The sequence below is a fragment of the Corythoichthys intestinalis genome, chromosome 4, assembly GCF_030265065.1.
Source record: "Corythoichthys intestinalis isolate RoL2023-P3 chromosome 4, ASM3026506v1, whole genome shotgun sequence".
In the NCBI taxonomy this organism is placed as follows: domain Eukaryota; kingdom Metazoa; phylum Chordata; class Actinopteri; order Syngnathiformes; family Syngnathidae; genus Corythoichthys; species Corythoichthys intestinalis.
In genome coordinates, this window is record NC_080398.1 from 53,939,939 (window position 1) to 53,952,647 (window position 12,709).

General features: G+C 39.0%; 1 protein-coding gene across 25 annotated transcripts in view; it reads left to right on the plus strand.

Moving 5' to 3' along the window:
- The window catches only part of rims2a (regulating synaptic membrane exocytosis 2a), a 253,884-nt gene that overhangs the window by 42,697 nt on the left and 198,478 nt on the right, over positions 1–12,709 (plus strand). For all 25 annotated transcript variants that reach the window (XM_057834860.1, XM_057834861.1, XM_057834866.1 and 22 more), the window contains one exon: positions 4,842–5,052. In XM_057834860.1, coding sequence (XP_057690843.1) covers positions 4,842–5,052 — 211 coding nt within the window. The remainder of the gene's footprint in view (positions 1–4,841; positions 5,053–12,709) is intronic.

Here is a 12,709-nt window from a genome sequence, read left to right on the forward strand (position 1 = left end):
AATGAAATCTTCATCTCCATAAAGCTTTTCAGCAGATGGAAGCATGAAGTGCTAGCCTGATAGCTAGCTGCATTGACCCTGGCCTTGATAAAACACAGTAGACCAACACCAGCAGCTGACATGGCACCCGAGACCATCACTGACTGTGGGTACTTGACAATGGACTTCAGGCATTTTGGAATTTCCTTCTCCCCAGTCTTCCTCCAAACTCTGGCACCTGGATATCCGAATGACATGCAAAATTTGCGTTCATTTGAAAAAAGTACTTTGGACCACTGAGCAGCAGTCCAGTGCTGCTTCTCTGTAGCCCAGGTCCGGTGCTTCTGGCGCGATTGCAGGTTCAAAAGTGGCTTGACCTGGGGAATGCGGCACCTGTAGCCCATTTCCAGGTTTCTGCAGGTCCCCCAAGGTCTGGAATCGGCCATTCTCCACACAGTTTTACCTTCCCACAGACTTCCTACTGAAGTGCTTTGATACTTGTACCTTGTAACTAATTACTCTTACATTCAGGTAACTGAGTTACTAACTCAATTACTTTTTAGGAGAAGCAATTTGTAACTGTAATTAATTACCTTTTTAAAGTAAGACTAACAACACTGGTTACTACACACCTCTGCTCATGAGTAAAGGTAAATCTGTAATATAGTTAATCTGGTTACTGACATTTTTCTGCAGTTTTGCTGAAAGATAATTTCCCCAACTACTTGTATGTATACCCTGTTTAGAGCCAAATACCGTATTTTTCGGACTATAAATTGCAGTTTTTTTCATAGTTTGGCTGGAGGTGCGACTTATACTCCAGAGCGACTTATGTATGAAATTATAACACGTTATTATATCATTTCACATGTTATTTTGGTGTTTTGGAGTGACACCGATGGTTTGGTAAACTTGTTAGTATGTTGTTTGTGCTATAGTTATCTGAATAACTCTCAATAGCTATATACGTTAATATACTGGCTATGTTCGCATTTCGTTGTTCATGCATCATGTAACATTATCATACTGTACACTTATTCAGCATGTTGTTCTCTATTGTATTTTCATTTTAAATTGCCATTCAAGATGACATACCTGTTCTATGAGTTGGATTTTATCAACTAAATTTCCCCCCAAAATGCGACTTATACTCAGGTGCGACTTATATATGTTTTTTTTCCCTCTTCGTTGGGCATTTTATGGCTGGTGCGACTTATACTCAGGTGTGACTTATAGTCAGAAAAATACTGTATCAGTTCTGTAGATTCATGCTTCATTCCCATTAATTACCCTGAATTCCAATGGGAATCTTGAAACTTTGAAAACTCCCAAGAATTCACAGGACACATACCCAGAGAGACAATCATTCATGCACGCATCCATCAATGAGTGGGTACCGAACTCAAGCTGTGACAATATTGCAATATACTAGTACAGTATGTAAATAATTTATTAATACCGCCTTGACAATTTTTTGAGGGCTAATGATTTCTACTCAAATGTGTGATTACAGTATAATTTGTTGGTAAATTGGTGCTTTGTGTTGTGTAGTTGTAGTCATTGGCGTAGTAGCCATTGCCTATGTTAAATGGGTTAAATCCCCAGACAACTCTCTGTTGATACAAGGCCGGCCACACCTTGGCGGATCAAAACAAGATTATCTACATTTGAATGAAATAGCAGATGAAGTTGTAGGATAACAAGGGTGTTTGTAGTTTAATTCCCTGATCCAATTTGACAGCGGCCATTTAACTTGCATTACAGTTTTCGTCACCTTGTTATCAGACCTTCTGTCAGCAAATGAGATTTAGTGCGATCTGTTAAACAAGGCGACACACTAATCTCTGCTGGGTTATCACACAAAGGCTGCGGCACTTCTAATCCCGCAGTGCAACGAGGGGCACGCTGCTGGCACACCCACATGTTTTGATGCCACATGCACACAAACAAAAGCGTGCACACACATGCGCACACGGGTTACTAGTCAGGTAGTGTAGATGGCTGCTATACTTAGGCTCCAAAGCACCGGCTGAGGGTAAAGGAAGCACGTTTCACTCAAACACAGACCTGTATGTGGTAAAAGGATAGCACTACTCAATAATTCACAAGCACTAATGAATGTTGCAGGGGATATGTGGGGCGAAACCAATTCTAATCGCCATATTATGAAGTCAGCCCAGTGTTTAGTTTCTAAGGAGACGCTCAATTGACATGTGTCATACAAAATGCATGTGAAGAGCCATGTGTTTTCAGAAGCCTCTCAGGACATGTCAAGAGTTCAGCATCTTCTGCAAAAGATCACGCGTTGCGTATCAGTAGGGGGCCATCTAAAGTACAACGGTGGTAATGCATATAGGCAGATGTGACGTATGAAGTTAGGCCGTAGGTTTATATAGGGACAGTAGGAACTTAACACTACCAACATTTCAGGATGCTCAACTTGTCCCCACCAACCTTTAAGCAAACTTATATGCATTATAGAATGAGTTCAGCTTTACAGGTAATTTAGATTGTCTTCCCATATGTTGTTAGGATTGACCCTATACCATTATTAAGTGAATTATTTTCATTATGTTCAAAACACACACACAGTGGCGGAGTTTGACAACTTGTTGATGAACCCGAAACACAGTTTCAGCAATAAAATTAACTTCCAAGAATAATTAGAATAATAAGTTGAAAATAAGCGTTTTTTTTGTTTGTTTGTTTGTTTCCCATCATTTTTGAGGGGAATTCTAAATCAGGCTGCTTAGGACAGTTATACTTTTCACCAAGATTGTCATCCATTGAATATGGTATGCCTGCCGGTGTTAACAGGTGTTCTGTCAAATTTTTCACCTCATCAGAAATTGCAACTTTGTTTTAAAAATGGCTGCAAATACAGCGGTTACAAAGTAAACACTACAAACTTTCTTTAAATAAAGGAATATTTACTTACGTTTGATCATGGACGGACATATAGAAAAGTTCTCCTCAGACACATTCTGCCATGTTAGCTACACACAACAACTGCACGCCGCTCTATCCCTGTTTACGTCATCAACGTCTAGTTAAGCGTTCATTTGCGCCATATTCGTGTGGAACATGTATGTTTACGATGTTACTTGTGGGTAAAATTGAGAATCCAATTGAATGTAAAAGTGGGCTTATTCACCGCCACAACAGCTTTGGGAGCAAAATATTATAAAGGTGCAAAATTTGTTGTACAATTAGCGTCTTTAGTGGGGCAAATTGACACTCCGCTCACCATTTTGGCAGTGCTCTCTGGCTTTTCATGGTCCTTGGTTCTTGCTCAATAGTTGTTGTCGCTTTTGAAAGCTTAGGTTTGAAAAAATTAAATATATCCATCTTGCCTCTTCATTCCTCAGGTGGTTTTGGCTAAGCAAAGCAAATGACCGTCTAAGGTGGTAGTTGTGTTACTTTGTGGGTTTCTTGAATAAAACAACTTACTGAAATGGTTGACTGACAGATCTTTACTTGCAGAACAGAAGAGAGTTATCATCAACATTAACTGTCCACTGGCGGGCTTTTTATCAGCTGTCTCGAGCTCGCTGTGTATCTCTGACTTCCATGTGCTGTGAAGAGCAGACATTACTAATCGAACATGCAGCTACAATTTGCTCATATCATTACAATTGTCACATGATCTGTTTGAAAAATAATTTTGACCCATTATAATTTTTTTTTGTTCATTTCATTCATTTTTGTTGTTTGTTTTATTGCTTTACAACTTTTATAGACAATATTTTACTGGAAAATTCTTCATTTTAAAATCATATATAGTAAAGTAAATTACATGTAATGACATTATTTTGCCACCGGGGGGCCTGGTCCCCCCTGGCCCCCCGGTGGCTTAATCCGCTTATGCCATGACTAAAATGCATGTCGACAACATGCCGCTTCCTCCGCCTCCTTACAAGACGAGGGTTATTAAAAAAAATGTTTTGGCCAGCAGCAGCCACTGTAAGTAATTTAAAAAGACGCAAATGTTGTGGTGGTGGGAAACACACCTCTAATTTTGCTACTGAAAGTCCGACGTGGATCAAAGTTAGCATAAAATTAGACCATGTGAATTTGCTAACCTGCAAAACTAGAGTAGGAACTTGTTTAGAGAGAAGTGTCCTTCTGTTTTTTTGTTCTACTGTTAACGTTAATTAAACTATGAGAAATGTAGTGAACTCTGGTGGAAACTATTGAACCAGAAAAATGTGAGCAAGAAGCACCCTTGATTTAGCATATCAATAAATTAGGTTCATATTAGTGAGAAATGTAGCCCTGACCCCCGTTCACCCAATCTTTTTGGTCTTGTTAATGTCTCATCTCGAACAAAAAGTGTGCATGCATGTTATGGTGTTATACCATCCCTACCAATGTTGAGACCAAACCTACGCCCTTGGTATAAAGCACTAAAAAAAGCAAGTCTGTTGTCTTTGACAGAAACTGTAGCCTTACTGTCATTTGCGTTTTATGTTCAAGCTCTTGGGTGTTTTTTCCTCCCACCTTGTTATAGTGTTGGAGAGACACTGTGATGAAATTAGCGGTACATTTTCTAAGAAAAAGTATCACTACTACAACATTGCATTTGTTTGATTGTTAAAAGTAGAATATTTTAAGTGAATTCAGAACAGTGATAAAGGTCGGGTGTGATCAGTGAAAGTTTTCACTGATCACAAAAAAACAAAACAAAAACAAAACAACAACAACAACAAAAAAACAGCCCTAACAATAAAAATTTTATTTAAAACATTATCAATCTGAAAGACTCTAACACAACTCTATTGGACGCAATGACGTTTCTCTCAACCCCAGTGTTTCAACCTTTATTATAAATGTTTAACATGTGTCCTCCTATCTGCCAACAGGAAGTTGCACCAGCAGTTTGAATCATACAAGGACCAAGTCAAGAAGATGGGGGACGAAACAAAACCGGCTCAGGAACAGAAGAGCGAAGCCCCAACCTGCGGGATATGCCACAAAACCAAGTTTGCTGATGGCTGTGGCCACCTCTGTTCATATTGCCAAACGAAATTCTGTGCTCGGTGCGGAGGACGAGTGTCTCTGCGGTCAAATAAGGTAATGCTGGTTTGCATGCTTGGAATTTACCATTTATAAGGACACACATACAGATGTCCTGCCCACAGGCAAATTCCTCCCTGCGCTACACAGTGAAATCATAATCTGGGAATTGAGCCAATGGTGTCTCTCACAGTAACTCATGTTTTTATACTCGACAAGAGACTGTCTGCAATACTTTTGTTTTGATTATGTTTGCTGTTAGCTCAATGTGTTAGATTTCAGCTTTATTTTCATAATTCATTCTGATTTTAGCTGGAGTTGTTCTACTTTAGTTTACCACTGGAGGGAACTATTTCTCCTTTTTTATTCTCCACCTGAGAAGCGTTTTAAAATGTAATTGAGTAAATTAATCGCATGACAATTTATTGGAGTAAACGTAAAACTACTGGGTTGAAAAAAAAAAAAAAAAAAAAGAAAAATTACAAGTTACATGAAAAGAAACGACTTAGTTACAGGAACTTTAATTCATGTACATACTTAGTTACTTTCCACCCTTGCTCTTTATCTATGTACTTGACACCAAAACCCGCAAGATTCAAAAACTGGAAAAAATAACAACATGACAACAAGCAAACAGAGTTTTGTATGGGTTGGGTTTATATTTTGCTCATAAGCTTAAATGTTTCTATTAACTACTTCATCCAATCTCATTGCCACAACCTACATTATTTGTGGCATTTACAATCTTTATTGCTCCCCATGCTTTCCTTTGTTTTTACACCCTTTTCCTTTTTCTATTTTATCTGCTGCATTCCTGCTTTCAATGAATTGCAACAGGAGGACAAAGTGGTTAGCAACATTCTTTTCTGCATTTGCTGGGATTGTGTCTGTAGCGTTGTTGTTACATTGCTGAGATGTACTCATGCACATACAGCAGCCAAAAGCAATATATAATACAAACAACAACAATGACACTAAACAGCAGTGTCTGTGAGTTTATCACCTATTGCTAGGATGAATGTAATAGCCCAAACTATAGTATGCGGTTTATGTTATTTTTTGGAATTTATCTCACCAAGCCTGATCTAAAAAGTCTGGTCAAACATCAAGTGAACCTCTCATCTGCTTATATGAAGTTCAACAATAGATATACGATTGAACTAACGTGGTATCGTTCAAGTCAGGGGCACACATATTGGGACAGTGCTCCAAATTAGGTGAACGGTTTAGGAATTACAACAGTTTAGATGTTTACCTCCCACTTTTTGAGGGGCCAAACTAATGAGACAATTGACTGCTCAGCTCTTCCTTGGCTGCGTGGTCTTTAATGGCTGCAATTGAAACGGGTTGCTGTGCATTTATTAAAGAAGTGACTGCTGACAAAAGCAGGATGAACTCGGAAGTGTTTCAGCCATTATTACACACTCATCTTCAGCCGAATGTTTCAGAACACATTAAACAGCACTTCATAGTGCAAATGGACAATGATCTGAAGCCTGCTGCAAAGGCAACCAAAGAACTTTTAAAACAAAGAAGTGGAGCCATATCCATTGCCCAATTCAGTCATTCGATTTACCTCAGTCTGATTGAGAATGGATTTCATGATTTGAAGACAAAACCGAACTGAAAATCATTCAATTATAAGCAGGAATTTAAGACAGTTGCAATAGAGGCCTGGCAACGCATCACCGGGGATGAACATTTCGGGGTATACCCTGCTTCTCTTTGTAGGTCAGCAGGGATAGACTACAAATACACATTTCCATAGTGAGAATAAGCTATACAGAGAAAGGATGCATGGATGGACTTGTTGTCCCATTACTTTTGATCCATAAAGAGGTGTGAGACACACATTTCCAAGCTGTTCACCAGATCTGGAGGTAAATACGGTACAATAAAGGGTGAAAGTCCTTATCTAAAGCATATCCTTTTTCAAATCAAATCAATTGTGATGTTGTTTAGAGCCCATACGTTGTGATGGTCATGGACCTGTTTGCAAGTGTAACTAGTGTAGGACAAAGATTAGAATGAAAATACCAGAAGAGCACATGATTTGTCATCTTTTTGTTGTTATATACTATGAGGAAAATAAGTATTTGAACACCCTGCAATTTTGCAAGTTCTCCCATTTAGAAATAATTGGCGGGTTTGAAATTTTCAGGTTTGGTGCTTGTCCCCTGTGAGAGACAATCTTGAAATTTTCAGGGTAAGTGCTTGTCCCCTGTGAGAGACAATCTAGAGAAAAAAATCCAGAAATCAGTCTATGATTTTTTTTAACGATGTATTTGTATTATACTGCTGCAAATAAGTATTTGAACACCTGAGACAATCAATGTTAATATTTGGTACAATAGCCTTTGATTACAAATACAGAGGTCAAAGGTTTCCTGTAGCTTTTTACCAAGTTTGCACAGAATGCAGCAGGGATTTTGCGCCACTGTTCCACACAGATCTTCTCTAGATCAATCAGGTATCTGGGCTGTCATTGAGAAACACGGAGCATATACTTCATTATGAAGTCTATGTGCTGAGTTTGAGCTTCCTCCAAAGATTTTCTATTGGGTTCGCGTCTGGAGACTGACTAGGCCCCTCCAGAACCTTGATATGCTTTTTGCGAAGGTAAATCTGGCTGTCTGCTTCGGGCCATTGTCATGTTAGAAGACCCAGTCACGACCCATTTTGAATGCTCTAGCTGAGGGAAGGTAGCCTGGAATTCCAGACTCACCGCTGTTCCAGCTATAGAGTCTGGAACCCAGCTCCTTATTGGCCTCTCGAGACCGAACAAAATCGTCTGTGCAATCAGATTCGTTTATTTGCGTGACGTGTTCTTAACGAGCAATGTCACTCTTGCGCGTCGGAAGTCATCTCTACAACAAAACGTATGGAGAAAGGGAGAGCCGAGAATATGTTCCTATCCACGGTAAATTCAGTTTTACATAACCAAAAACACATTTAGTTGCTAAAACCAACAGTCTGTCTCGCGCTAGACATGTTGAATAAACTTCTCCGTTCTTCGCTCTCCTCGAATGTTTACGTCCTCGCGCTAGAGTTTCTTGTCGCTTTACCAGCGCCATGTCCGCCCGTCGCTGATTGGTCCACTCCGCTGTCTGTTTGCTGTGGCTTGCTTCGCGCTGGGAATTTGATCCGCGGAACAGTCACCAGACTCTACCTTTGGAACAGCGGTGACGCTGGAGTTCCGGGCTAGAGGGAAGGAGGTTATTGCCCAAAATCTCACAATACATGGCCCTGGTCATCCTCTCCTTAATACAGTGCAGTCGTCCAGTCCCATGTGCAGAAAAACACCCCCAAAGCTTGATGGCACCACCCCTATGCTTCACAGTAGGGATGGTGTTCTTCGGATGGTACTCATCATTCTTCTTTCTGCAAACTCTATGAGTGGAATTAAAACCAAGAATATAATTTTGATCTCATATGACCACATGACTTTCTCCTGTGGCTTCTCTGGATCATTCAAATGGTCATTGGCAAACTTAAAATGGGCAAGGACATGTGCTGGTTTAACCATGGAATCCTTCCATTCCATGCAGGATTTTAAACCATAATGTTTTCGTGTATTACCAACAGTAACCTTGGAAATGGTGGTCCCGGCTTCTTTCAGGTCATTGACCAGCTTCTCCTGTGTAGTTCTTGGCTGATTTCTCACCATTCTGAGGATCACTGAGACCCTACGAGGTAGATCTTGCATGGAGCCCCAGTCCGAGGGAGATTGACAGTCATGTTTAGCTTCTTCCATTTTCTAATAATTGCTCCAACGGTGGATCTTATATCACCAAGCTGCTTGAAAATTGCCCCGTAACCCTTTTCACCCGTGTAGAGGTCTACAATTCTATCTCTGTTGTCTTTGGACATGCTCTATGTTAGTAACTGGAATATTCCTGACTGTATGGGGTGGACTGGTGTTTATATGCAGCTGAGTGCCTCAAACAGGTCAAAAACTCAGACTAAAAAGGTAAACCTCCACTATACTTATTGGTTGGACTTTGTAAAGGTGACTAACAGGTCATTGAGGCTCACAATTCTAGCTAATAGACAGGTGTTCAAATACTCATTTGCAGCAATATAATACAAATAAATTGTTAAAAATTCATATACTGTAAATTCTGGATGTTTTTTTCTTTAGATTGTCTGTCACAGTGGACAAGAACCTACTATGAAAATTTCAAACCTGCCCTTTTCTAAGTGGGAGCATTTGCAAAATCGCAGGGTGTTCAAATACTTATTTTTCTTACTGTATGTACAGTATAAACAGATGCGCATCAAGGTTTAGATTCATCAAAAATGTTGTTTTATCATGGTATGTCATTTAGGATTTGATTTTTCTACTAATTAGGAAAACATAAAAGGATGCATTTAATAGGTGTAATTGGACGGGTTTGGAAAGTTGGCTTAGAGTCGTTGGGAAGTACCACTAAGTGAATATCGGCAATGACAGCGATCACTCAGTTGTGCCGTGGCCTTTATACACTCAAGGTCAGCCATCAATGCACATTGTGGATGCTGGTGATAAATATTAATGCGATGTGCAAAATAGAATCTCATGAATGGATACATCAACGTAGACAAACAGCTACAAGACTTGACATTTTGCTTTCATTCAAGCACATTTGTAAGATGCATGTACACACTCACGTGCATAGTTCTTTATATACATAACACAATACATTTTTTTTTAGAATCATAGAGTCCATTTACATTGGAAAGTGAAATGAATACATCTTTTAAAAACAGATTATAAACCACAGACCCCTAATTTAAACAGGATTTTGGTAGATCGCATTTGCTGGCAGACAGATACTCCAGTTTCATATTTGGTGCATTTCATTCCTTAAACCCTGTCTGGCATGCTTAGTTGCAGAGTCTAACAAGGCACAAGTGTTGCCCTAGACATGATAATAGAGCCCAATATGCTTATAAATTAATGAAGCACATGAAAAACATTCAGATCAATATTCAGATTTGCTTTGCTGAAGGACATGGTTAATGCCAACATAAGCAACATTTTTTCCCATTGCGAGTATTAAGTACTGGTTATAATTAATTCTTATTGTAGGTATGACAATTTTTGTATTAGTGTTTGCATTCTGACTTTACTGAACTTAAAGCATTCGGTTTAGTAGAATGGCAACTGTTTCCAAATGAAATAGTTCTTGCTTCAAGCCTAATGCAAACATACAAATGGAAACATCTTAGCTAGGCTAACATAAATTAGCACCTCATATCGCAGTCAATTGAAACCATTGCAAACATACAAATGGAAACATCTTAGCTAGGCTAACATACATTAGCACCTCATATCGCAGTCAATTGAAACAACTAAATAACTTTTATTTCAACATAAACACATGCAGATATAAACAATAGTATGAAAAGGTTTGGGCAGCTCTGATAATTCTCATGATTTGTCTTCATAGATATTTGGTTTTACAGTTTTACAATTTCAGTTAAAGATAGCAGAAAAGCAGTAAAATAGCAGAAAAACATTAATATTTGAGAGGTGAAAGACGTTATGGCGTGATAGAAAGTGTGCAATACTTATTGAAACAAAAGAAGCCAGGTGCATGAATTTTGCAAAAATAACAGCATCTAAAGGCTCTATATAGCTTCAAATGAGGGTCTGGATTCTAGATGAAGGTATTTGGACCATTCATCTTTACAAACCATCTCCAGTCAGGTTTGTTGGTTTCTGAGCATGGACAGCTCGCTTTAAATCGCACTACAAGTTTTCAATAATATTGAGATTTGGGGACTGAGGTGGCCATTTTAGAATGTTGTGTTTTTTTTCTCTATTAATGCCTTTGTAAATTTTGATTAGTGTTCAGGGTCGTTGTCTTATTAAAGTATCGAGCCCTACCGCAACTTCAACTTTGTCAGTGATTTTTGAACCTTGTTTTCAAGAATCTGCTGATACTGAGCATTCAAGAGTCAACTTTCACAAGATTGCCAGTACGTGCATTAGCCACACTGCCCCACGGCATGATGGAAACCAACAAAATGTTGTTGTGGGTAGCAAGTGTTTGTTTTGTTTGGAATGTTGTGTTCTTCATATTCCATGCATAATGACGCTTGTTATGTCCAAATAGCTCCATTGTAATTTCATCAATCCACAGTACCTTATTCCAAAATGAACCTCGCAGATAAGGCTTCTTCAGCATTATTTTCCCATAAACCATCTTGTGCAAAGTGCGCCATCTGCAGCACCTTTATCTTTTACGTCTTTGGTGCTGGTCAGTGGATAGGTTCTCACCATCCTTCGTCTCGTTTTATACGAGCTTTTTCTTAGCCTGACACTTCAGGTCTTAACTAGAACTGTACCTGTGGTCTCCCATTTCCTCACTATATTCCCCAAAGTAAAAACTGACAGCTGACATCTGTGAGCTAGCTCCTTGTATTCTTCCCATAAACCATGTTGTTGAACAATATTTGTTTTGAGGTCTTTTAAGAGTTGTTTTGGGGCTCCCATGATGCCAGTCTTTTGAGAACAAGAGATGAGAAACACTTACAAATGGCCATCTTTAATACAAGTACCCTTGGCTTTACCTGTGTATTTAGGTCACGTGTCAGCGATCTTAAAAACAACATTTGTCTTCCAATAACTAGTGCTTAAGGTCAAATCAAGAAACACAAGGGTGCCCAATTTTTTGCACCTGTCTTAGTTAGTTTAAATAATGAATACACACTGTCCGTAACACCTATACACTTGTTTACACCCCTCAAATGTTACTGTGTTGTCAGCTATTTTTTATATTTCACTGGAACTGCTCATTTTCACTGGAACTGCTCATCCATGCAACCAGTTATTGTTATGAAATGGTAAGTCGTCAAATATGGATCCAAACACAGATTTGGAAGTTTGTAGTATTTATGAACATACAAAACGAGAACTAAGGGAGCATGAAAGAACACGTGAGAAAAATGCAAACAAAAATGACGAGAGAACCAAGGGGAAGGCAACAGTGGCCAGAAACGGCAAAAATAAATAAAAACAAAGTCCAACAAAAATGCCAGCACAACAACAATGTAATAACAAAGAATACAACTGTAAGAAGGCAAGAGATTTTGAGATGACGCACACAGCGGTAAGCAAGCAAGTAACAGTTTGACACTTGCAGATGGTGACAGGCGTCTTTTATTGAGCGTTCCTAATGCGCTACAGGTGTGTCACATAGCCTCGCCCATCTGGCTCAATCAGGTGCTGAATGAAAAAAAAAAACAGAACTGAGAACGCACACAAACATGACAGTTATTTATAAAGGAAAATCTTCAAAATTATCAGGCGTGCACAAACCCTTTAATACCACAGTATACATTTTTTCCCTCTACTTGGTCAGAAAACTTAAACTGCTAGAGATTATCTTTAGTTTAGTATTCTAAGCATCTTGACAGCAAACAATGCTAGTCTCGCCACTGTCAGGTTTTAGCGTGGACAGCAGAGGTGGCATGACAATATGTGTGGGGTTTATTGTGAGTCAAGGAAGTTTAGATTTTGTTTTAGTTGGTGTGGGTTCAAATGAATACTGGCGCGCTCTGACTTTTGGAATTTCAGCACTATATTTGTGAAACATGTAAATGGCATAAAAGATGGCTAAATTTCGTTTTTGATTTGCATCTCTTCCTTTTCCAACTTGAATAGTTAGGCAGTGGATGTTGGATGTGTATCACGTTGCTTTGGTGCTACTTTTGTGTGATGAATGTA